Raw genomic sequence first — 27,858 nt, 5'->3', positions numbered from 1 at the left:
ACATTATCCACCTGACCCATCTGGCAATGGTGGGAGAGGAAACTGCCTTGAATGGCTTCTTAATTGCAATAAGTAATTGTCTCTCGCCCGGAGGGCGGAGCTCAAGAGTAACCTCCTCATATGTCTTAAGGCAACGAACAACACAGAGCTTTGGCAAATCTGGGAAAGCCGGGTAAGTTACTGACCTGGTATTACATTTAGTTCTTCTTGAAACAGTAAATGTAACCCCTTCTGGGGTAAAAACCCTGGCTGATACGTCTAGTGCACGAACATCAGAAGCACGTTTACATGAAATCAGGCAGAGGAGAATCGCTAGTTTGGCTGAAAGCTCCTTGCGGGAAAGGTATTGATTATCCTGCCAGGACTTTAGAAAATTCAAGACCACATTAACATCCCACAAACCTGAATAACGAGGTTCTGGGGGGCGCGAAAGGCGAATACCTTTAAGGAGTTTACAAACCCAAGGGTGCTCACCAACCGGAGAGCCATCAACGAGGGCATGCCCAGCAGAAATTGCCGACCTGAAAGAATTAATGGTGCTGTACGCCAATTTCCTTTTGAAAAGATCAGCGAGGAAGTTAATCACGTCGGTGACAGAGGAGCCCATGGGATCCAGGTGTTTTCCCACACACCAACGAACCCATCTGTTCCATGCTGATCTATACCGTTTAGAGGTGTTAGGAGCCCAGGCTCCTCGAATGAGGAGCTCAGCGTCTCTCGAAAGCGAGTCACAAGACCAACGTCCCCTGAAATCCTCCATGCCATGAGACGTAGATGGCCCTGGAGAACCAGCGGATGCGGGTGACCCAATGGATCCGTCAGAATGTGGTCGAACGACGGAAGCCGAAGAGGCTTGTCCCAGGATAGTTCCAAAAGAGAAGGGAACCAGCATTGAGCTCTCCAGATTGGCGTGATCAGAATCAGAGAAGCTCTCTGCCTGCGGACTTGAGCCGCCACCCTTTGAATGAAAAGGAAGGGGGGAAACGCATAAGCTGGAAACAGAGACCAGTCCTGTAGGAAGGCATCCACTGCTTCCGCCCCCGGATCCGGTTTCCAGCTGTAGAAGCGGGGTAGCTGGGCGTTCCATCTGGACGCAAATAAGTCCATTACTGGAAGACCCCAAAGGTCCGAAATTCTCTGAAATACTGAAGGATCCAGTCTCCAGTCGCTGGCATCCCGGAAATTCCTGGATTGCCAATCCGCTACAGTGTTCAGATCGCCTGGGAGATACTCCGCCGTGACAGTAATTTGGCGAAGAAGGCAATAGTTCCAAAAGTCTTTCGCAAGGTCCGCTAGGTCCTTGGAGTACGTGCCTCCCAACCGATTGATGTACCTGACCGCAGTCGTGTTGTCCATCCGAAGAAGCACACAACACGAAACCTTGGTCGAGGTGAAGGAGCGGATCGCGAACGAGCCCGCAAGGAGCTCCAGGCAGTTGATATGGAGGTGTAGTTCCTCCTCCGTCCATCTGCCGCCCACTGAGAGAGAGCCGCAACGGGCGCCCCAGCCCTGGCGACTGGCATCTGACTCGATCACCAGATCCGGACGGGAACCGAAAATCGCCTTCCCGTTCCAGGCATCCATGTGATCTAACCACCAAAGAAGCTCCGATCGGGCTTCCAGATTCAAGGAAATCAGTTCAGAGTAAGTAAGACCCTTGCGGAGGTGAAATGCCTTCAGTCTCTGAAGAGCCCTGTAATGTAGAGGGCCTGGAAAAATGGCCTGGATCGATGAAGACAGTAAGCCCACAATCCTGGCCAGTTGGCGGAGGGATACTCGATCCCGCCGAAGAACCTTGCGAATCTCCTTCTTGATCTTGGAGATCTTTTCGGAAGGAAGGTGAAGAGTCGCATCCGTAGTTATGATCAGAAAGCCAAGGAAAGTCATTTCCTGTCGGGGAAAGAGATCCGACTTCTGGGCATTGATGATGAATCCCAGAGACTGAAGAAGGGTTATAGTAACCTGAAGATGGCGAAGGAGGTCGTCTTTGGACTGACACATTAAAAGAATGTCGTCCAGGTATACAATCAGACGAATCCCCAGGGTATGGGGATGTTCTACCACCGGGCGCAGGAGTTTGGTAAAGCACCAAGGTGCTGAGGAAAGACCAAAGGGAAGCGTACGAAATTCGTAAACCTGATTCCTCCACAGAAACTGGAGGAATCGACGATGAGGAGGAAAGATTGGAACCGAAAGATAAGCATCTTTCAGGTCCAAGCGAACCAACCAATCGTTCTGTAACAGAAGGTCCCTCAAAAGATGGATGCCCTCCATCTTGAAGTGCCTGTAAACTAGCCACTCATTGAAGGAGCGGAGGTTGATTACTGGTCTGAACCCTTTGCCTTTCTTTTCCACCAGGAAGATGTTGCTGAGGAAACCGTTTGGGTGAAGCGCCGAGGGGATAATGGCGCCTTTTTGTAACATCGCCCGAACCTCTAAATCTACAAGTTCTTGGTCTGTGACAGAAAACACTAGAGGACGAGGACGAGAAAGTTGAACAGGGGAACCGTAAAATTCGATGTGAAACCCCTGAACCGTCTCCAGCACCCAAGGATCCGAAGTTATTGACGCCCAGGCCTGGGGAAACAACGCTAACCTTCCCCCCATTTGAACCAGAGAGATGATTCGAAATCTTACCATTAAATCCTCTGGAGTTGGACTGGAATCCACCACGTCCTTTGCCTTGGCCTCTGCCTCCTCTGGAGGGGTAGAAGGTACCCTGTCGTCCATCATTCCAGCCGTTATTTCTTTTGTACTGGCCTCTATTGGGGCCTTGCTGGACCTGACGGCCGGAAGAGCGACCTCTGCCTCTGCCGGCCCCGCCAAAAACCTATCTGGGAAAAAAAAATTTCATCGAAGCCTGAGCCTTGTCCAGAGCCGAAAAGGTTGCCACAAACTTCCCCAACTCCTTAACAAAGGGGTCACCAAACAAAGCACCCTGTGCAATTGGGCCTGCCTCCGAAGACGACAACTCCCCTAGTTTCGGGTCAATCTTAAGCAGTAAGGAACGTCGCCGTTCCGCAGAAAGCGCGCAATTGGCATTGTCCAGAAGGCACATTGCCCGTTGCGACCAACCAGCAACGTCATCAGCAGACATCGGTAAGCCCGACTCCTTAGAACGTTGGGCCGTTTCAATAATTTTTGTGAGAGGGCCCACAACATCTAAGAGTTTATCTTGACAGGCTTTCCATGACCTATCTATACCCTTTTTAGGGTCCTTGATATATTTGGCGAAGAAGGTGCACAACTTGGGATCAATCTCAGGGGTGCATGCTACTCTAAAGGGAAGGGAAGGGCGAGGGCACTCAGAACGCAGACGGAGTCGAACATCCTGAGGTAAAGGTTGTCGAAGCTTAGCTGCGACATAATCAGCTGTTGACTGCTCAGGAAACCACTCCGATGACCTAGGTCTTACAATAGTAGATGGGTCAAACATATTAGGAGGCGCAAGATCACCCTCCGTAAGACTAGGAGCGCTGGGCTTGGGCGCCAAGACCTGCTTACATCAGAAAAATCCTCTGAGGAAGCGTCCTCATCCTCATCTACGTATTCGTCCTCCTCATCATCTCCCTCAACGGGGAACCCTTCTTCCGGGTCAAGGTCCTGGGTGGCAAAACCACCAGTCTCTCCGGGTGAGTCGTCCCCCCGGTAAGGTGCGCTTCTAAGCATGCGCGCACTCTTACGGAACGCTTCAGATAATTTACTGAAGCCCTCCAGGTGCCCCGCGTCACGCTTCCTGGCCGTACGTGGTAGAGCACACGGAACACCACTGGGCCCTGCCCCACTGTCCCCAAAAACACCAGTATCATTCTTAAAAACATGGGCTGACAGTCTGTTTACACTGTCCTGCAGAGGTGCCAGAGCTTGGGCTATCGCCGAAGAGAGAAGCCTGTCAACCTCTGCAGGAGGGTGTAAAGGGGTCAGTTGTGGCTGAACTTTAGGAGCCACCACCTCAACAGTTGAAGGACCGGACTGCATATTAGCAGAAAAACTGGTACCCATACACAAACACCCCAACTAAATACAAGGGGAAATCCCTTCACACAGGTACCAGACAGGCTAACACGAGTGAAAACCTGAAACACCAAAGTTCTGACTGAAATTAAAATAAAATTTAATAAATTCCAGTCAGAAAATACTTCTTGCCGTCTAAAACGGCGTCAGTGTGAGGGAAGAGGCTGAAAAAACGAAAGAAGCGCAGTGCCTCAGCGCGTTTCTACTCAAGCGCGATGAGCGCTGAGGAGAACAGCTGATCGGCGTCAGAAGCCGACACCAAGATCGCGCACGCGCGAAGAAGAAACGCTCGGGCTGAAAGCCTACCGCGTTATAAACACAGCCTACAACAAGGCAAAGTCAATTACTAACAAGCGAAATCAAGTAAAGCTGTCTACAATCACAACAAAAACTGCCACGACAAAGATATGAAAAGCGTGACTTATCTTGCCGAGGCAGCAATGGAGAAAGAGGAAGGACTAACAGCTGGGACTCCATATATACGAACTGTTGGACTCTGATTGGTTGTTAGGTTACCTGGACTACCGCTGCCATGTTGGTTTGGGTAGTCCGTGATGTATTGTTTTTTCTTTACTACTAACTTGCTGTCCAATAAAATGGAGAAAGGACTAGCAAAATCCTCGCCTCCGCTTCCTGACATAGAATTGGGCTACATTTAGGCTCTTTTGTCTCTGGTGGCCATCTTGGGAGACTGTATGTCAGAATGTTTTAATGAAATTGAAGAGGGTTTGAGAAGTCACTCAAAATGTGCCCTAATTTTTCTTTCTGCAGCACTAATCATAATTCATATGGCAAAATATACCCCCTCATTTTGTTCCTTTTTAAATTAAATGTTTTAAGAGTTACCACTTTATTCCAATCAAGATGGCTTCAGGTGTGCCATACCTTTGTAATAAGTAGGACTGTTAGCGCTCTAGTTGTTCTTTAGAACACTCTGGGACATTCTGTCATTGGGCTATACTTGGGCTACATCTGGGTGATATTTGGGCTACATTTGGGCTCTTTTGTCTCTGGTGGCCATTTTGGGAGACTGCATGTCAGAATTTTTTAATGAAATAGAAGAGGATTTGAAAAGTCACTCAAAATGTGCCCTAATTTTTCTTTCTGCAGCACTAATAATACTTTCTATGGCAAAATATACCCCCTCATGTTGTTTCTTTTTAAATTAAATGTTTTAAGAGTTACCACTTTATTCCAATCAAGATGGCTTCAGGTGTGCCATACCTTTGTAATAAGTAGGACTGTTAGCGCTCTAGTTGTTCTTTAGAACACTCTAGGAGGCTGCAGTAGAACACAAAGGAATCAACTGACAGTCTCTGTCCTTGTTGGATGTACATGTTTTGCTGAGAATGTCAGACTTCATTTTCACATGACTGAGAAAGATAATGTGAATTTACAGAAAATATGCTTTCAGTTTAGCTTATAGACCCCCTTCCAAACCACTGTGGGAAAATCATGAGATATTAGTTTTCTTTCAAACAATATTCATGATATCACAGCAGAAGGTTTTTTCACATGGTAAAATCACCTTAGAACCCACCACAATTCCTAAAACGAGTATGGTACCATCAACAAATGATTTATAATGTAACTAAAGTCCTAAAACCCTCTATTAACTACAATGCTTTTTAATGAGGTGCTATCATGTATATTGGTCCCAAGATGGCTGCCAACACTTCTTGGATGAAGTGCTGACAGCCAATCAGATCAGATGTGTGGTTAGGCCCAGATATATATCTTTTTTTGAACCTAAATTACTCAAAATCCACTGGAGCACATATATTGAGACCTAGCAAAGGCACATCGGGCTAACAGTCCCTACAATTTTGCCAAGTTTCATGCAAATCCATTCAGCCGTTCGAGCTAAAAGTGAGGCCAACCGCCCTATGGAAATTAACATGGGAAAAATGCGTTTTGGGACCCCCCTTTTTTCTCGGCCCCCCCTTGATGAAACCCCCCCAAATTGTCAGGGGCTGCTCAGAAACAAAATGTTCCATTTTCCTGAAAATTTCAGCCAATTCCGTCCACAAACGCCAAAGTTATTAGACATAGAATTTTCAAAAATCCCATAGAGAAAAAATCCTAACTATATATACCTACTGGCGACCGCCAGTAGGTAATATATATATATATGATTGGAAGCATTCCAGCTGGGAGATTGGAGAGCCTCACAGAACGTCCTGCTGGATACCGGCCTCTGAAGAGAAGCAAAAAGCTTTGAAACGCGTCAGGCCTGCAGACAATGTACGGGGAAGGGAAGTCACATGCCTAAATAAAAGAGTTTTGTTAAACTTACCTGCTGTGGAGTGCGATCCTGCCTCTGGGGACTTTTTTTGTGGAATATATATATATATATATATATATATATATATATATATATATATATATAAAACAAATACATTAATAATATAATTTACAAATTCATAAAGAAGATAAGATTATAAAACATATATGTATACATATTTAAATATGCCCAAAACATAAAATATTACAAAAAGTAAATCAAATTAAAGTTACATTCGGAAAGTTGACCTAGGAATGCGTTCCAGCCTTTGCTTATCATTGGCTTTGTGGTTTGTAACTCACATTTTCTGGATTTGTATTTGCTGGCTATAATTGGTTTAGGTTGTCCAGTTTGAAAGTATCCCTCCTGTTGTACAAAACGTGTTTACTGTATTCTTCTACAAACTAGCTTTTGGTAAACAGGCCTTTAAATCTTGTTCTTATCTAGTCATATTTGCAATGCATTCAAAAACAAAGCTCAAATATCAGATGCTCTATTATATGGAGCTTGGTACTTATTTCTCTTTATCTGACTTTCAAAGTGAGAGAATTTATGTGGCAATCTGGCTGATTACCCATTTAAGAGGTGTGGGTGTAGGATTTTTTGTAGCACACAACAAAAACAGGAACTGTGCTGATATTTCAGAATAAATAAGAATTTGTACAAATGAAGTATATTTTTTGTAATTCTGAATTATGGTGGAAACACATATTTGAATACGATCAAAGCATATCAATACACTAGGTGATGACATTTGCACACATTATAATTAGTGAGCAGTAAAACCCTATTTCGGGGCAAATGTAATGGTCATTTCAATTGAAAATGTCTTGTCTGTAATTGCAGTGTGCTACCAGACCATGCATACTCCACACTATGCCACTCAACTTTATGCCCTTCTACTCTATGCTATGCCACTGCGTTTTACGACACTCAGCTCCACTCTACGACATGCCACTCCACTCCCCTCCACTTTAAGTCAGTCTGTGACATGCCACTCGACCCCATGCCCTTCCAATCTATGCCATTCACTCCACGACCAAAGACACCATTCCATGCCCCTCCTCCCCACACCACTTACTGCACTCTAATCTACCCAACTCCACTCCACTCCAGTCTACCCCTGCAATGCACCCTAATGTATCTCACACCACTCCACTTTGCTACAATGTACACACCTCCAGTCCAATCTACCCCACACCAATTTACCCAGCCCCCAAATCTACCCCACGCCACTCCAATCTATCCCACTATAATCTACCCCACTCTAACCCAATTTATTCCACTGCACTGTACCCCATTCCACTATGATCCAATCTACCCACTCCAAGCTACCCCCAATTTACCCACCACATCCCATTCTACCCCACACCACTCCCATTCACCTCTCTCTAACCAAATATACACCATTCCACTCCAATCTACTCTACTCCAATAAACCCCACTCCTCTCTTTCTGACCCAATCAACCCACCCATTCTAATCTACCCCAATCGACCCCTCTCCAACCCACTCCACTCCAATTTACAAAAGTCCACCCCAAACTACCCCACTCGAATCTTCCAGACTGCAGTCCAGTCTACCCAAATTCACCCACTTTACTCCACTCCAAACTACTCTACAATCTATCCAACTCCTCTCCACTCTAATCTACCCCACTCCACTCTAATCTACTCAACTCCACCACAATCCACCCCCTCCAATTGACTACGACCTACCAATTCCACCCTGTCAACCCCACTCTACCACAATCTACCCCACTTGAGCCTACCACAATCCACATCACTCCACTCAATCCAATCCACCCAATCTACCCCACTCCACTCTACCCAACTGCAGTCCAGTCTACCCAAATCCACCCGCTTCACTCCAATCTAACCCATTCCACCCCACTCTAATCTACTCCACCCCAATCCAATATTCCTCTAACTAATTCACTCCAATCCATATCACTCCAATCTACCACACTACATGCCAATCTACCCCACTCCACTCCAATCCACCACACTCCAAACTACTCCATTCCAATCATCTCTTTTCAATCTAACCTTCTCCAATCTATCTCACTCCTCCCTATTCAATCTGCCCCAATCAATGCCATCCCACTCAAATATATCCCACTCCACCCCAATCTACCACACTGCACTCAAATCTTCCCCAATCTCTTCCAATCTACTCCACCCCAATCAATTCCAATCCCCTACTCCACTCTACCCCAATTCATCCAATTCCGCTCCAATCTACCAGACTCCAATCCATTGCACCCCACTCCTGTCAAATATACCCTACTCTAATCTACCCACCCTAACTCACTCCAGTCCACCCAATCTACCCCACTCTAATCCACCCAATTAACTCCACTCCACCCTAATCTACTCCACTCCACTCCAAATAATGCCATTCCACTTTTCTCAAATCTACTTCACTTCACTCCAATCTCAACACCAGTCCAATCTATCCAAGTTTACCCCTCTGGGCTCCCGATCTCCCCACTTCGATCTACCCACTCCAATCCACCCAATCTACCCCAATCCACCTCGCTTCATACGAACACATGCCACTCAAATTTACCCCACTCCAGTATAATCTAACTCAATCCACCCCACTGCAATATACACTACCCCACTCCCCCCAAACTACACTCCTCCAATGTATCTTAATCGACTCCACCCCAAACTAACCCACCCTAACCCAATCTATCCCACACCATTTTATCCAAGTCCACTCCAATCTACCCCATTCCAACCTAGCCCACTCCAATCTATCTATCTCACTCTAATGTACCCTACCGTAATCCATCCAATCTATCACACCCCAATTTACCCAATCCATTGTACTGCCATCTTTCCCAATCTACCCCAACTCTACTTTAATCTACCCCAATATGTCCCACTCTATTCTACTCTTCTCCAATCTACCCCGATCTACCATCCTTATATCTACCCTACTATAGTCTATCCTAATCTTATGCACCCCAATCTATCCCACTTCCCCACTCCAACCTACTCTATCCCAATCTACTCAACCCCAATCTACCCCATTCCACTCCAATATACCCCACCCCATCCCAATCCTCCCCACACCACTCCAATCTATCCCATCCACCAACCTAGCCCACTCCACTCTAAGCACTCCATTCTACACTATATTCCACCCAATCTACCCCACTGTAATCTACCCCAATCCATTCCACTCCACTCCAATCTACCACAATATATCCAACTCCACTCTATCCTGATTTACAATTTCTCCTATCTACCACAATCTATTCCACTCCAATCTATTCCACTCCAATCTACTCGCTCCAATCTGCCTACTCCAATCTACCCCACTCCACTCTACCCCAATCCAATTTAACCCAATTCACCCCACCCCATTCTACCCCACTGTACCCCATTCCACTTTACCCCATCCCACTCTACTCAAATCGACCCCACTAACTTTTAGCCATGTTGAACAGTAGCCACACTGGTGTACAAAATGGCTAAAGCACATTGCTAATGCCAATAGCTCTCGAATAGGCAAGGCCTATTAGCTTTCCAAGCTTTTTGTCTTAGTTATCAGTCATAGAGGACTTACAACAGTTTTTAAAAGGTGAACTTGTCAATGATTATTGAAAACTCATAAACAAACTAAACTAAGTTATTGTGGCTTTCCTTAAATTAAGAGGAATGTTTGCTAGCACCTATGCCAACAATGCACCATTACTTGTGTGATGTTCCATGTCCAGAACAATAGGCCAAGGTCATGGAGGGAAAACGAAAACATGATGGAATGTGCAAATTACTGTGTGTTATGTGCATTGCTGACCATACGTGGGACATTTCAATGGTTAAGGGCATCTGAGCCGAAATATAACACCATTTTTAATGTGTGGAGTCAAGTATTTTATGTAAATGTATTTTTCAAAAAAGCTATTTGTCAATTTTCAAACAATAACCTGTATATGTGTACATTTTTCTGTGGATAAATCCCCTCTTGCCCCCTTTACTAGTTTTTTTTATTAAATAGTGGGGAAATCTCCAGTCTTTTGTAAACGTTTTCTTTTGTAAGGGGATAAAATAAAAAACACATTTCTTTTCATTTAATGTGGGGTAGGGGGGCGCTAGAGGGCGCACAAGCGGAATGGCTGTCTAGTTGAGCAGGTCCCGCTCCTTGGCAACTTATCCTTCACTTATCCTGTGCCACAGGGTGAGCAATTATTGGATTTACCCCCCATTTGATGTAGGGGGTGCCCTCTACACTAGACTTAAGTTTGGGGTTGCTGTGTGGATCGGAGCCGGCGGTGTCGCCGTCTGAAGTTTCACCGCGAGCTCGCGCGGAGCCCGTGAGCGGAGGGGACCGGCTGCAGCAGACTACGTGACCCCGAGGCTGGCCACGAGGGGACAGGCCGATGTTGCGGACGACCGCCTGGGACCCGGGCGCTTCCTGCGTGGGATCTGGCGGCTGAAGTGCGGCAGTGTAATCCCTTTGTGCGCCCCACTCCTGACTGGTGATACGCGGCGCCTGTATTGGAGGTGAGCCGTTGAGCAGAGCGAGGGAACTTTGTGCGGCGTGGCGGCTCCTGAGCTGCGGAGGAGAGCTGGAATGCGGTAGTGCCCTCCGTGGAGCAGCGCGAGCCAGAGGGCGCCCGTACCAAGCGGAGGCGGTTGCTTCTAAGATCCCCGCGGGTGGTGGGACGGCTGAGCTCGGCCGTACTTGCCGGACTGTGGGACCGCGTGAAAGCCTCCTGGCGCATTGTTGGCGGTATGCTCCCTCCCAGCCCACATCAGAGGTGAGACTGCAACCCTGGAACCTTGCGGACCGCTTCGCCCACCGCCGGCGATCTCACGGGGCCGGGCCGTGTCCCGCGCTTGTGCCGCGGGGGGATATATGAGGCCGTCAAGACAGCAATGGACACTGCTTCCCCCGTCTGCCGTGTGCTAATGGCCTGCGCACCTGCCTGTGCAAGGCGGGGCTGATCCTGCAGCTTATTCTCCTGGCAGGGTGACCGAGGCTGCTGCCAGGCCTTGATACCCATTTCCACCGACGGGCCTGCGGGTGCATAGAGCGTTGGAGGGCCTATACCCTCCCCCAAGCACCAATTACCGCGCATTGGAGGCGCCACACTCGGCGAATACCACACCAGGATATACCTGCACGCCCACACGTCCCCTCCTGGGGCTGCATCTACACTCACTCGGTGAACCCCCGCGCACACGGTGCAGATCGGACGCACGGCGACTGAGGGGCCGTGACCGGCCGCCACCATGGTGCGACCCGAAAATCGCCAAGCGAAACTGAGCTTTGATGGCGCCAAAAAAGGCACAAAATGGGTGCCCGCCGATCCCGGGCCAAGTGATGCGTCCTCAAAGATCGTCGCAACTCCTGCTAAAGACCTTAACTTCCACAGCCTGTTTCAGGAGATGAGGCAGGGGTTTGCCACTGTGGTTGAAAAGGTTGACGGCGTTACCGCCAGACTAGACGCCCTGGTTCATAAAGTGGATCGCCACGAGGAGAGACTGACGGCCACGGAACAACGCATATCTGATAACGTGGATGTCACGTCGACTCACACCACGCAATTGGCCAGGATGGACAACCTGCTCAGAGTCATAGCGGCCAAGAAAGAGGATTTGGAAGCCCGCAGCCGCCGCAACAACATACGCGTCACGGGCATTCCAGAATCCACGGACACGGGCAGGATGGAGCTCTATATTGAAAAACTACTCAAAGGCTTGCTTGGAGAGGACGTCTTCTCTCCCCAATTCATCGTCGAGAGAGCACATCGATCATTGGCACCTGTGCCTAAGCCCGGACTGCCGCCTAGGCCGATTATTGCTAAATTGTAAACTATCGAGACCGAGATGTCACGCTGAGGGCGGCCCGGTCTCAGCGAACATTACAATACAATGGCGTTAGCTTCTCCATATACCCGGATTTTACCCCTTTGGTACAGGAAGAGAGACGCAAGTTTATCCCCGTGAAAAGGAAGCTGCGAGAAGCTCAATTGGATTATGCTCTACTTTACCCGGCGAAGCTGCGGATCACACATCAGGGAAAACAACGTTTCTTTACGAACCCTCAAAAAGTGGAGGATTTCCTAAAAATGTTCCGTAAAGGACGTGGGGAAGGGCGCAATGCTGCAGCGGACCCGTCTTCGGCAGCAGACGACAACTGAATGCTTGCACCTGCTGAACTATTTGCTTTACCTGCACTAACAAACATTGTCTCTCGCTTTGAACGCACGCACGGAGACGACCACACATGACGGACCCACGCTGCCTCACCATTCCTGTGGTAACGTAACCCAAGGACCACTCTCCTGCCCTAGCCTCCGCCGAGGGCGGTACAGACTCGGAGCTATGGAAGGGAGTAGTGGCTGTGCGTACTCTATGTTATACCCCGATAGGGAGTTCCCCCTGCGAATGTTAATGTTGTTGATGCTGTTGCAGAGGTTGGGGGGGAGGGAGAGGGGGGAGGGACATTGGGTGGGGATAATTGGGTACTGGCATGATTGGGATGCTGGGGTGGGAGGGGGGTTGGGTTGGTTTATAAAGATGCTCTTATCGCTTGGAATGTGTGTGCAATTAGCGCACTGGTATGAGCACCTATGTTGGCTGGTCGGAGTCAGCTTGGCTTTGTCGCGTGGGCAGTCACTGCTGCACTTGTTGTTATCCTATTTATGGCTACTTTGAATGCTAATGCACAATTGACCTGCATGTCGTGGAATGTTAGGGGACTCAATGATGCTAATAAATGTTGCAATGTCATCGATTATCTCGATAGACACCATGTTCAGGTGGCCATGTTACAGGAAACCCATTTATCACCACAAGGGAGGACCACCTTTGCGAGCAGATGGGCGGGAGTCCGCACCTTCTCCTCATACTCCTCCTATGCAAGAGGAGTCACCATCCTCATTGCTCGTAGGGTGCCATTCCATAAATACGGGGAACTGGTGGATGGGGAGGGGCGTTATGCAATATTGTGGGGTAGACTAGGTCGAGACACATACACATTTGTTGTCAGCTATGCACCAAACGTGGACACACCTGTTTTCTTATCTACACTGTGGGGCAAGATCATGACCGCTGGCTCACGTCACGTTGTCTGGGGTGGTGATTTCAATCTAGCGCTGATACCTCACCTGGATAGAGCAGACGGAGTGTGCTGCTATAAGTCCAGGGCACGCGAGGCGCTGGAGGGGGTGATCACGGAGGGTGAGCTAGTAGACGCCTGGAGGCACTTCCACCCACATGGCAGGGAAGGCACACACTTTACCTCACACATGGGAACTTGGGCGCAACTGGATCTCTTCCCACTTACCAGAGGGATTACCGCGGAGGTGTTAAGGGTAGCACATCTGCCGAGAACATACTCCGATCATAGTCCAGTCCTGCTACACCTTCGCATACCTGGGTGGGATAGCCCCAGACCACATTGGAGACTCCGCCCTGAGATCCTTTTGGATAATTTGTTTCAAACTGAGTTGGGAGAGGAGATAGCTGCCTTTTTTTCCCAGGAATAAGGGGTCGGTGGACTCGGTCGAACACATCTGGGAGGCATTCAAGGTGACCATTAGAGGATATTGCATCTCCAAGAGCTATGGGGTCCTGCGGGATATTCAAAACACTATCTACACCTTAGAGGGGGAGCTACGAGCACTAGAACTCCGCATGGTGGCGGGCGACGGCCCTGATACGCACGCTGCTTTCAGAGACACGCTGTCGAAGTATGAGGAAGAGGCTGCTAAGGAGGCTAAGTTCCATGGGAAACACTGGCAGGCCAGGAGATACTGTGAGGGGGATCGGCCGGGAAAGGTGCTTGCGACACTCACACAGGCATCACGAGAACGCAACACCATACTTGAACTTACTGATACACAAGGAACCACGGTCAAGGACTCGGACGAGTTGCTTACTGCATTTACATCCCACTACCACACACTTTATACTTCTAACACAGTGTCTGATACATCCTATGCTGTTTATCCAAGGGATGCTGGCTCAGCGATGGGGACAGAGCGTTTCTGGCGGCCCCCTTCGAGCTGGATGAAATCCGTGAGGCCATTATGTCCCTCAAGAACGGCAAGGCCCCCGGCCTCGATGGCATCCCTGCTGAATTCTATAAAGAGTACATAGATATTATGGCTCCTGTCCTCCGAGAGGTATACATAGAATCGCTTGACGACGGTATTCTCCCCTGCTCTATGCGTGAGGTAGTTAATACTTCCCTCTTGAAGCCTGATAAGGATCCCGGCTCCTGCAACTCTTACCGCCCGCTCTCCCTCCTAAATTGCGATGTTAAGATACTCGCTAAGGTCCTAGCCACTCGCCTATCACTACTAATGTCCAGGATCGTATTGCTTGATCAATCTGGGTTTGTGGCTGGCTGATCTACCTCGCATAACCTCCGCACCCTATTCTCTTTACTCCACACGGTACACCCCGATATGCCAGTTGCAGCCGTATTCCTCGATGCCTCCAAGGCATTCGATTCGGTTGAGTGGCCTTACTTGTTCTCTGTGTTGGCCAGTATGGGGTTCCCGAAACTCTTCATAGCCTGGGTCCGCCTGCTTTATACTCGACCTACGGCGAGAGTGCTAATAAATGGTCGTCTTTCACATCCTATCGACATTACTAGAGGCACGCGCCAGGGATGCCCCCTATCTCCCCTCTTATTCGCTATAGCTGTTGAACCTCTTGCTTGTCGCTTAAGTCAACTGCACCGGGAGTGGGTGATACAATGCCTGCAGCGGCAAATCGATGTCTCCCTCTACGCAGATGACATCACGCTGTATGTTAAACACCCTGAGATGCACCTTAACCCCTTACTCCGAGAGTTCGTTATGTTCGGCAGAATGTCAGGCGTCCACATTAATTGGTCAAAGTCGCAATTTTTCCCTCTAACTGACGCGGTTGCCGACTTTCCCCTTGATTATCCGCTAGAGTGGTGCCAGACCGATCCTCGGTACCTGGGGATACAAATTTCCCGAGATAGGAGCGAGACACTACGGTCCAATTACGGGGTAGCAATCACTAAGCTAGCTACTTCAGTTGATCGTTGGTTAACCCTTCCGCTCTCCATGGCTGGAAGGGCATCCCTCATAAAAATGGTGATCCTCCCCCGCTTTCTGTATCTTTTCCTTAACATCCCCTACTTCCCTGGCGCTTTTTTCTTCAAAACCCTGAAGGCGGAACTACGTCGATTATTCTGGGGAGGTAAGAACCCACGGCTAAAGTGGTCCACGCTCACCCTTCCCTATGATGAGGAAGGCTTCGATGTCCCTGACTTTGAAGCAGATTATCAATGTGCACAGGCGCAATTCACCTACCACTGGCTGGCCCCTACCCCCTTCATGCCTCACATTGCGGTAGAAGATTGGATAGTACACCCTATCCCGCTCAATGGGTTGCTTCACTGTCCGGAATCGTCCATCACCACGCCGAACACCTCCGTTTCGTGCACACTGGGTGCGTGGCATCGCATTGCCAAGAGTTTGTCTTGCCGTCTGCCGTATTCGCCCAAGTTACCGCTAACATTTCATCCTGATCTCGCCCTGCTACAGGAACAGGGCTTTCGCAACCTTTGTGCGAGGATACGAGTTGCTTGCTGGGGCGACCTGTTCTCGAACGGTCAGTTTAAGACTGCAGAGCTGTTCTTTGCGTCTCATAGCTACACCCCGCTTGAGGACTTCTATTATATACGCCTATGTGCGGGAATGAGGGACATCCTGCCCAACTTCCCTGAAGAACCTGAAATCCTACCCCCACTCCATTTCCTGTTATGTTCACAAGATGGGACACATCTAGTCTCTGGCCTATACCGTCAGCTCAGGGCTGCGGCTCCAATGCCTGAGACTAATGCCCGAGCACACTGGACTGCTGAGCTGGCTACTGACCTCACCGACGAGCAATGACAATACTGCTGTACCCTTATATCTCGCATATCCACAAGCAGTAGACTGAAAATCATACATTACAAATTCCTGCAACGGGTGTATTATATGCCAGTGCGGAAACACAGATTCGGCTTGGCGGTCGATGATCGCTGCGGGCGATGCCGTACTGAACACGCGACTTCCTACACTTGGCGTGGGAATGCCCTCAAGTTTTGCACTACTGGCAGCGGGTGACGGACGCCCTCACAGTGATTTTATTTATTTATTTTATTTATTTTATTTATGCATTTTTATATAGCGCGGACTTTACCCGAGGGCGTCAGAGCGCTTCACATTAGGAACAGAAATGAAACATAATGAGAAACATTACAAAAGAGCAGATTACAAAAGCATACGTTACGTTACATAAGGTAATAGTGACAATTGTGAGCAAACAAAAACATGAGGTAGTAAAAATTGTGAGCAACCAAAAATACATGAGGTAGTAAGGGTAATAATAACAATCGTGAGCAAACAAAATACTTGAGGTAGTAAAAATTGTGAGCAACCAAAAATACATGAGGTAGTAAAGGTAATAGTGACAATTGTGAGCAAACAAAATACTTGAGGAAGTAAAAATTGTGAACAACAAAAAAATACATGAGGTAGTCAAAAGTACACAAGAGGAAAAGTGACAAGTGTGCAGTTAAAAGAGAAAACAGAGTATAATTTGAGGTATAATACTGCAATAAGTGCTAGGCACAAGAACAGGCGTTACGTAGGCAAGGTGGCACTTGTGCAAGTATCAAAGGTAAAAACATATGAGAGGTAGTAAGCGTGTGTTATAAGGGCAAGGTGTTATGTGCACGTTACAAAAGGGCACCGAACACAAGTACATGGAGAATACTGCAAAAAGGCAGACACTCCCACCACAGGAAAACACTGGGAAGGCACTCCCATGGTCATGGAAAGTAGAAAATATCAGTAGTGGGAAGTCTTCCTCCGAATAGCAAGAGGACGTGAATTACTTTTGGAGGTGTCTCTGGAGGAGGAGATGACAAAGTGCGCCGTGTCCATGGATCCCTTGTTGACACTTCTCAGACATACTCCACATATCCCTAAATCTTGTCGAAAATTAGTCGATACTGCACTTCTCTTGGCTAAGAGGCGTGTGGTGTGCTGATAGGGTCGAGGCAGAGCGCCTAAATTTAAGGACTGGCTGGCAGACTTGACCTACTGTCAGGAGCAGCACACCACCTTCGCTGAATTGTTACCGATTTCGAGTCGGCCTAAAGACATTTGGGGTCCCCTAGGGTGCTATTTACTCGCGCAATCGAATGACGATAATACACCTGAGGGAAACCATACTGCGGATTAGCGACATTGCATGGGCTTAGAGTGGGGCCATTGTCCTTGCCAATACATACACATCCCCTCTTTGTACTACTGGGGGGTGTCACCCCGATCTTGGGCCTTGGGGCACCGCCCTGACCACCGCACCCCACATTTCACTCCTCACTGTGGACCCCCCACCTGGGATTGTCTGTTCCCCTTACCCTATCCGGGGTCTTCCTGTGCCATCCGTGACATATACTCACACCCCTCATATTCAATGTCAATCCATGACACCATACACGTTGCTTGCCATAGCATTGATACTATGCCACCAGGACTCCTGTTCCTCGACTATTATGATGAGCACAGGCTTGCCTGTCTATGCTACCGTACCGGCTCGTACCTTTATTTCCAAGCATGTATGTAACGCCTCTTAGTTTCTTGAATGTTGGGAAGTTCTTTCAATCTTAACGAAAAATGAACAATAACTGAAAACACTGTTCTACTGCAGCCTATCCTCAGATGCTTAGCAACGCCGGTTGAACCACTGCTATTACCTGATCCTAAGACATGCCGCCGGGCCTCCGGGATGCCGGCCACAAGGCTGTGTTCTATTTGCTTGCTACGCTGCCTGCCTCTGGGTTGTAGGCGCAAGAAGCTGTGTAATGTATTTCCTCCTATGCAATAAAGCAGTTTTGAACACCCAAAAAATAAAAAATAAATAAAAAAAATTTAATGTGGGGTAAACCCCAAAACCCGTAGGAGTAACATCTGGCAATGCTAATTTTTAAAGAGATGCTCCGTCTTTTTTCAGATGTATTAATTTCTGGCTTGTTTCCTTAAATGTTGTTCTTGATCATGTAAATGTCCTTGCTTGAACTCATGACATTGCAGCATAATTTGATTCAACATACACACCTTTTATGGTGATCGCCTTTCTTTAATTTGCCACTTTTTAAAATTGCAGGTCTTCAAAAATGATCTGAATGCATGCTTTTTTCTATTTAACTTATAATGGAATTTCAGCAAAGCCTCCACATGGAAGTATAAAGAGCCAGTAGGTCCTCAGAACGAGCTTGAATTTTTTTTGTTTAAAGATTAAACATTACATTAAACAATGTGATTTTGTGTATGGCATCTTTTCACACATGCCTGTGAAGTTTACATACTTTTTTTCCATTGAAAGTAACAATGTTTTAGAAGGTTCCAGCAAAACCCTTGTCACAAATAAAAATAAGGGGCCATAAGGAAGGTACCTTGCGACTTGACACTTTGTCATCTTACATCCTCCCAACTCTTTGTCGTCTCACACCCTTCCAAATAAGGGCTATAAAATGTAGCTAACCTACTAGTAGAGGCCTCTCCATAGATTTGCCATGAATATGTTTTGACTTGATTTGGAGCTTACTTAAATTGTCCCTTTCTGAAAAGGTGTTGATCTATGCTATTCTCTTATCAGCAACTGTGCTGTTTTATCCTAAACTTACCAAAATCTTGACAATGGTCATCTGTGATATAAAGTCCTTGCTCTGGGATGTTAAATGGTCTGCCTCTAACTGTTCATTGTCACCATTTTTGGAAAGAGTTCGGAGGTTGACAACAATTTCTGCAAAATCAAATTTTCCATTTTAGTGGTTTTGGGTTAACTACCCAACACCTTATATAACTTTACTTTCTCTCCTGGGGAAAATCCCTGGTATCAAATTATTGAATGGCTTTATTAGATCCTGGTGCATCATTAGTTTGGACACTGAACTCCTTAAGACTACTGGGGCAAATGGAATTTTGATTAATTACATAAAATTGGCAACCAAGACTGCAAAACAATCTCTTGGGAATCAAGTTTTGAGATGTAAGTGGATTTTTGTCCATAATTGGGTAATCTTAAAACACTTGTTTTAGAAATGATGTGCTTCATGAAAATGTTTTTCAATTGTTTGCCTTTGGAAAGAATGAGAAAAATAAGCAGTTGGTTTGCTAATTTCTTTATTATCTATTGTAACATAAGAGCAGTCAGATAGAAGAAACTGAGCAATGTCACTCTTGCTGAGAGTTAAATGTCCTGGTGGCTGGCATTATCTAAATAGAATATGTCCAGTAAAATAATGCTGCTGGTTTTCTTGGTTTTCAGTCCGACGAGTACCACATCCATGAAAAAAAGGACTTGGGGGATATCCAGCTCATCCACCTTCACAAAGAGCCTTTTTCCTTCTTCCCTGAGGATAGCTGGTTCTGCAACCAAGTCACTGTGAAATCTCCTAAAGGAAAGATCTACCACTTCCCCTGCTACCGCTGGATCGAGGGATACCTCACCCTGGAGCTCCCTGAAGGGAAAGGTAGAACACTGCTTGTATTAGAACATAGCATCCAATTAACAAACCCGAAGCCTTACTCACAACTTGTAAATCTGTTTTTTGGCGAAGCCATAACAACATAACCATACGTAGTTATATTATATTGGAACACAAATAGTAACTCTGAAAAACAAACACTCAAGTAGCATCAGGTCTATAAATACACCCTTCAAGTCATAGAAAATATAAACATGAAGGTAAAAAAAACACATAACAGTTTTACACTACTTTTGAAACATTAAAAACAAATGTATGCAATAGCCTCTGTTCCACAAGTTTGTTCTAAAGTTTGCTTGCATTATTTGTTCATGCAGCCTGAGTACTCTCTAATATTTGAGCTTAAGCAAATACATTTTCTTAACTTTTTATTTGAAGAGCAGGGAAGCATTTTCTGGTTCTTCGCTATCTTTTTGCAATCTCAAAATTAACCACTGCTTGCAAAGATCCTGATAATTGGGATAGAACAAGACAAAATTGAAGGTTAGTATCAGGAGTCAAGTTTTTGAAGATACAGCTGAAGGGTGAACATTAAATACCATCCCATAAGACCGTTCTTTGCATTACATGTAAAACCACCTCATCCACAACCTCGAGGCAATTAAAAGCCTCTTTTCATTAGGGTGCATCTCGTTGTGGTATGGAACTCTGGCAATGGCAGTAGCAGCCCATCCCCTGCCAAAGTGGGGGTGCGGGCCAGCTGGAGGAAGGAGGTGGTGAGGAAGGTGGTGGGGTTGGGGACTAAAAAAAAAAATCATAAAAAAATGTACTTACCTCAACACCACTGCCGTCTTCCATGCATCAGCTCTTTCTGCTCTGGCTCCGCTTCTGGCTCTCAGCTTGCTCTGTGGCCAATCCTGAAGCTGATCTTGCATGAGAGCAGCTTCAGGATTGGCTTGAGCGCTGGCAACTTGTGCCCCCAGGCAGACTGGGAGCCTGTGCCTGCCTTCTCCAGCCTCAGCCTCTAGCCTCACCAACGCCACTGAGATGGCCGGCCAAACACCTCATGCACAGTGAAGGGAGTATCCACCACTCCCCACCAGCAGTGTCATCCCTTCGACATGCTCTCAAGAATCATCAGAGTCCTTAGAGTGGGTCCAGGGGATTAAAAAAAAAACGATATTAAAATGGGTGGGTGGGGTGCTCCTCTGCTCTAATGGAGCTTCTGCCACTGCTCAATGGGATGTCACCAGGCTAGAAGCAGCTGCATTAAAGTATGTTTCATAGTTCACGATCCTAATTCAATTACTTGAGCAATATGACAAAACTATATACCCCAAGGGAGTCTCTACCCACCTTGCGTTTATGGACCTGTCAAGCGCCTTTTTACTACGTCTCCACTTCAAAGCTGTGGATTATCTCAGAGAGTATGAGTGCCGAGCTTGGGCTGGTTACTTTCCTAAGACTTCTCGATCACAACCTTAGAGCAGCAGTTAGGTTTGAGGGCGCTGGCTAATGTACAGAGCCTTTCAGCATCAGGTTTGTGGTGCGCCAAGGTTGTGTCCTTGCCCCAATTTATTTTCTCCTTTATATAAACAATTTGGAGAAAACCTTGGTATCCGTTGGGGCGACAGTTCCGTCTGTGGAGAACAGAGCTGTGCCCTCACGGTTATACGCTAATGATGGGGTCCTCCTGGTAACCACAACTAATGGCCTTAAAAGACTTATCTTTAGCTATGTTAGGTACATGAGAGACCTGGGCCTGGAACCAAACTTTAAGAAAACATTCACTATGGTATGAAGTCCAAGAAAAACTAAAACCGATACCCTAAACATTGAGGGTAAAATCTTAGTTAGGGTTAGTTCCTTTCCGAGGTCTGGAGTTTGATGAAGGATGCACCTGGCGCACTTGTATTAAAAATAGAATATCCCAATATACCCAAGCTGTAGGTATCACTTCCTCACTTGCTATGTCAATGGTATAAAGCAGTTTGCCCCTATTTTAGAGATATACAACCGGAAATGTGTGCCGATTTTAACCTATGGAATGGGAGTCTGGGGATGTAGGGATGCTCTTGCGCTACAGATGGAGAATAGATTCTGTCGCCAGCTAATACGCATTCCTCCATCAACTCCACATTTCGTCTTCACCTAAAGCTAGGATTGGATTATGTTCAAGATACTATTAATGCTGCCCCGCTGGCTCTCAGGTGCTCAATATGGTCTAATGAAGAAGCTGAGCTTAATCAGGCAGTTATTTGAGACTGTTTAAATTTCGCACACAGTTTTGCAATCCCAGGCTACAGTATATTAAAAATTGTTTCTTGGCTCTTGGCTTGTTTGAGCATCCCGAGTCCATTCAAAAAAAGGAAAAGGAAAGAAAATTGTTTCAGGACAGCTTTTGTAATCACAAACAAGCTACTAGGGGATTAAAGGAAGTGTCCAAATCTTCAGAGATTATTGAATTATTCAATTAGATTATCAAATGCCCCGAATCTATGAAATTAAAATATTGGCACTGTAACTTTATTTAATGTAAACCAACATAATGGCATTTCCTTGCTATATGTGGATATTTTGCATATGTGTGTTTCACCTGTTATATTAGATTATATGCTTTTGGAATCTGGTTTTATGAGTTGGTATTTTAACAAACGTAAATCTACATAATGAATTATGTCTTTTGAACATGTGGTCGGTATTTTTATCATGTGTGTGCATTATGTAGCTTGATTTTTTATTGTGTTTATCTTTTATGATTTTCCTTTGGAATATCGAATAAATACACTTGAATTGAATTGAATTGACAAAACTATACCTACAAATGTGCTTGTTATAAGCCTGATGTCGCTTTCAAAAGCAGAAACAGTGTTCACAAGGAACTCACTTCATTAATGGATAAAGATTTTAGCATGTAGTAGTATATCTTGCGTGATTAAAGCAAAAAACAGAACAAAATGTATAGTAGAACCTTAATTCAATTTAGGCCTATCAGTAATACAACATAAGATATATAGAAGCCCACGTGACATGGATTGTTGCTAAAATCACTTCAGCCGAAGTGAGTATGATTTATTTTGTATAACAATTTATATCATGTAAAAAGAAAAGTATGCAGGTATTCGAAATTGTGTATTTTCCTTATGTACATTTCAACATTTTTGTGTCTCGTGAACCCCAGTGTAGTGACCATAACCAAACAGTGCAATACATATATAGTGCTCATGGGAAACGAAAATTAATGGTTATTGTTATCTAAAAGAGGAGCCCTTAAAAGTATGATATAGTAAGTTCTTCATAGGCAATGTTATAGTTTGCTGGGATTCTCGCCTTAAAGTAGTCGTCGACGTTTAGACTCTCTTGCGGTATGGGGTCTCTTCAGGACGGGGATACTGGGGACTAAGGTAAAATGGATCTTAGTACCAGTGAGCATTGTAAATCCCTGGGCATAGGAATAAAAAGCAATACTGCTTACCTAGCAACACATTGGGGGTGCTCGTAACACAGGAATCTTCCAAGTTTATTTTTAAGATTCTTCTGTAATCCAGGGTGTCTAGCTCCTCTTAATGACATTTTAGGGATGTGTTAACACGTGGGACGGTATGAGGGAAACACAAGTGAATTGAGTGTTATAGGGGATGCGTACCCTGGTCATGAAAAAGCCACACAAAGCTTATTGTATTAATCACAATACCTTGTGGTTACCCGTAGGACCTAACGGTAAAAGAAGCAAGCTGGGTGATTGCTTAGAGAGAACGGTATTATTATTATTGAAAAGCCACATGGATAAGACCTTACTCGCCATTCTTTGCGGTGAGTGAGAATTCAATTCTAAAAGAAAGGGTACAGTGTGGTCAGGCACTATGATCAGACATGTGGATAGACGGAAATTTATAAGGAGAATAATGGGGTCAGAGACCCTACTCACCAAATTGGAGTGTGGTGAGAAGGTAAATCACTTACTGGAAGCCCTCAGGGTTCTGTAATAACCAAACAACCATAGTTAAATGCATAATTATACTCTGCAGGGGTTATACATCTAAGAATATTGCCCCCATTCTATTCTGAGCATGGAAAACAAATCGCACAAGCTGCTCACCTATGTACAGACAACAGGAAAGAGTCATTCGTTTCTTCTTCCAGTGTGCACTCGGTTATATATATATATATATAGGTAGGAATTAGCATTTACAAAACCTTATTTTACTCACAGAAAACCATTGAAATTCGCATATATAGTTAGTTGCACTAACTATATATCGCGCACCCGCAATCCACTGCTGATCATGTCACATATTACATCATTCATGACATGGTCAGTGACATCACTGATGACATCACTGATGACATCTCAAATGACATCACTGATGACATCACTGATGACAACATACAGTGACTGTATGTTTCTGTAAAGTTAAAATATGTCTTACATATTGAAGAATGAGTGGATGTATAAGTGTCTGGATGAAGGATTTAGTAGGTGCATGACTGACTGTATGAGTGAGTGATTAAATGTGTCTCACTGAGTGCATGGGTTAGTGACTAAACTGTCTTAATTTGTGCATCATTATGTCTATTGTTCTGTAAACTGCTGCATGTGTTGATCAGTAGCTATATGAGTAACTATATGGGTTATTGATTGGTTGCCCAAGTATTTGTATGGGAGACTGAGTGCGTGTGTGGGTGGCTGGGAGGTGTATGACTCTGTGCATAGACACCTCCCAGACATCATCAACTGCTCCCTCAACTCCGCCACCTTCCCGGAAAGCTGGAAACACGCCGAACTTAGCGCCCTTCTGAAAAAACCCACAGCTGACCCCACCGAACTCAAAAACTACCGCCTCATCTCGCTCCTTCCATTCCCGGCCAAAGTCATCGAGAAAGCTGTCAACAACCAGCTCGCCGCCTTCCTCGAAACCAACAAATCCCTCCACTCCTCACAGTCCGGCTTCCGAGCCAAACACAGCACTGAGACTGCACTCATCGCAGCAACAGACGACATTCGAGCTCTACTGGACAATGGAGACACAGTCGCCCTCATCCTCCTTGACCTCTCCGCAGCCTTCGACACAGTCTGTCATAGCACCCTGTTACAACGCCTCAGAAACATCGGAATCCAAGGAAAAGCACTGGAATGGATCACCTCATTCCTTGCCGGAAGAACTCAGAGAGTCCGCCTCCCACCATTCAAGTCAGAGGCCACTGAAGTCATTTGCGGCGTGCCACAAGGATCTTCACTCAGCCCCACCCTCTTCAACGTATACATGAGCCCCCTCGCGGCCATCGCACGCCAACACAACCTTAACATCATCTCCTAAGCTGATGACACTCAACTGATCCTCTCACTCACCAAAGACCCTAACACCGCCAAAACCAACCTACATGAAGGAATGAAAGAAGTAGCCGAGTGGATGAAGCACAGCCGTCTGAAACTGAATTCAGACAAAACAGAAGTCCTTATCTTAGGTACCTCCCCCTCCGCCTGGGACGACTCTTGGTGGCCAGAGGCCCTTGGAAAAGCACCCATCCCGACGGACCACGCACGGAACCTGGGCGTCATCCTGGACTCCTCACTCTCGATCACCAGACAAGTCAACGCCGTTTCATCATCTTGCTTCAACATTCTTCGCATGCTCAAAAAAACATTTCGCTGGATCCCCACCGAAACTAGGAAAACGGTCACCCACGCACTGGTTACAAGTCGCCTGGACTACGGAAACACCCTATACGCCGGTACCACCGCAAAACTTCAGAAAAAACTCCAACGCATCCAGAACGCATCAGCCAGACTCATACTAGACATCCCGCGTAAAGACCACATTTCTGGTCACCTGAAAAACCTCCACTGGCTCCCCGTCAATAAGAGGATAACATTCCGCCTCCTAACCCACGCACACAAAGCACTTTACGAACTTGGACCCGAATGCCTCAACACACGACTTTCCTTCTACACTCCCCCCCGCCAGCTACGCTCTTCCAACCAAGCCCTTGCTGCTGTACCTCGCATCAACAAAACCACCATGGGAGGAAGATCCTTCTCCTACCTGGCGGCTAAAACCTGGAACTCACTTCCCATTCACCTTCGACTCACTCAGAACCACTTAGCATTCAGAAAGCAACTTAAAACCTGGATATTCGACATGTAATTCCCCACCCTTCTTCAAGCGCCTTGAGACCTTCTGGGTATGTAGCGCGCTATATAAATTATCTGACTTGACTTGACTTGACTTGTGTGAGCAGTTGATTCACTAGATGTATGGGTTCAAAAGTACATGTGGAAACAGCTGTATGGGCGGTTGACTGTGTGCATGAGTGTATTGGTGAGTGAATGGATATCTCAGTGCTACATGTCAAAGTAAGTACATATGTAAAACACAGTACATGTGAGAGTTGACATATATAAATAACTGTGCATAAGAGCCAGTGAATGTGTGAATGGCTGTATGGATCATTGTGAACTTGTATCAGGGATTGTATAAGAGAGTAAATATGTGTTAGTATATGTTTGAATAAGTAAGGTGTGTATAACTGTATAGTTGAGGAAATGGAGGTGTGATTGATTCTTTGCATGACTGACTAGGTGTGTGAGTAACTCCATGGATGAGTGACAGTCTGTGAGTGTCTGTTTACACTGAGTGTATCTAAGGTTATATTAGAGTCTGAAGAGGTTCATCGTATAATCACATGAATGATGTCATCAATGATGTGATCAGTAATGTCAAATGAGATGTCATCAGTGATGTCATTTGAGATGTCATCAGTGATGTCATCAGTGATGTCATTTGAGATGTCATCAGTGATGTCATCAGTGATGTCATTTGAGATGTCATCAGTGATGTCATTTGAGATGTCATCAGTGATGTCATCAGTGATGTCATTGGAGATGTCATCAGTGATGTCATCAGTGATGTCATTTGAGATGTCATCAGTGATGTCATCAGTGATGTCACTGACCATGACATGAATGATGTAATATGTGACATGATCAGCAGTGGATTGCGGGTGCGCGATATATAGTTAGTGCAACTAACTATATATGCGAATTTCAATGGTTTTGTGTGAGTAAAATAAGGTTTTGTAAATGCTAATTCCTAACTATATATGGTCTATAACCCATGGTTTTTTCAGTGAATTTTCAAGGTTTTGTAAATGCTAATTCCTAACTATATATGGTCTATAACCTATGTTTTTTTCAGTGAATTTCAATGGTTTTTTAATAGCAAATATCAAAAGCTTTAAAATGTCAAGTACGTGGTAGGTAAAAACATTTTCGTGTCTATGCACGCTGATATGCTTTGAACGCTGCCCCCCCTCCCTCCCCCCCTCTTTTCTTTTAGGAGTATTCTCTCTTTGCAGATAGTGAAGGGTAGGTAACGCAGGCCTTTGCCCCCGTTGTAATCCGTCGTGCCTGCTTCCCTATCCATTTGATTTATTGTTATCCAAGCATTTACTGTTTTAGAATTGGTTCTCTTTGGTTCATTCTCTATTTACAAACAAGCACAGAGTCGCAATACTCTGTTTAGTCTTTGCAGATAGTGAAAAATCGTTAGAAACAACAAAAGGAATCAAGCAAAATCAGTAGGCCACTAATGGGATCTCTTTTTGACCTCGCTAAAATAGAAACATTAGGAACAACCCCTCATGAGAAATATGAAACTAGTGAGAGGAACTGAGCTCGACGCCATGATGGCTGCAAGACAGCTCGGCTCCGCCGCCCACCCCGCCCAAAACAACGACAAACACTATGCAAATATAATAAATATATACAACACACCAGCAAAGTAACAGGGTAAAACGTTTTATTAAATAACTATTTACATGGCAGCCTGCTGCAACATCGATCCAAATGCATGCCGCCGTTCCCGGGATTTCTCCCCGACTACTCTGCGGCCTACGAGATGGAGAGGCCGGGGCGTTGACTAAGCGGGGCCTCCAGCCGCAACCACAGTGCCAACGATTGCTGCTAACAGCCACTGATATGAAGAACCGCTGCCTGCGATGCTTCCCTGAGCCGCTTGACGGAGGCCCCCGAGGGGCGGTGTGGTGGCGCGGTCTCGAAGGGGGCGCTTGACT

General features: G+C 46.0%; 1 protein-coding gene across 1 annotated transcript in view; it reads left to right on the top strand.

The window, feature by feature from the left end:
* LOC147678095 (hydroperoxide isomerase ALOXE3-like) overlaps nucleotides 1-27,858 on the top strand; it is a 194,875-nt gene that overhangs the window by 18,650 nt on the left and 148,367 nt on the right. Inside the window, exon 2 of the mRNA XM_086946570.1 lies at nucleotides 19,626-19,830. Coding sequence (XP_086802696.1) covers nucleotides 19,626-19,830 — 205 coding nt within the window. The remainder of the gene's footprint in view (nucleotides 1-19,625; nucleotides 19,831-27,858) is intronic.

The sequence above is a fragment of the Lissotriton vulgaris genome, chromosome 12, assembly GCF_964263255.1.
Source record: "Lissotriton vulgaris chromosome 12, aLisVul1.2, whole genome shotgun sequence".
In the NCBI taxonomy this organism is placed as follows: Eukaryota; Metazoa; Chordata; class Amphibia; order Caudata; family Salamandridae; genus Lissotriton; species Lissotriton vulgaris.
The sequence above is the reverse complement of the archived record's forward strand: the minus strand, read 5'-3'. Positions and strand labels throughout refer to the sequence as shown.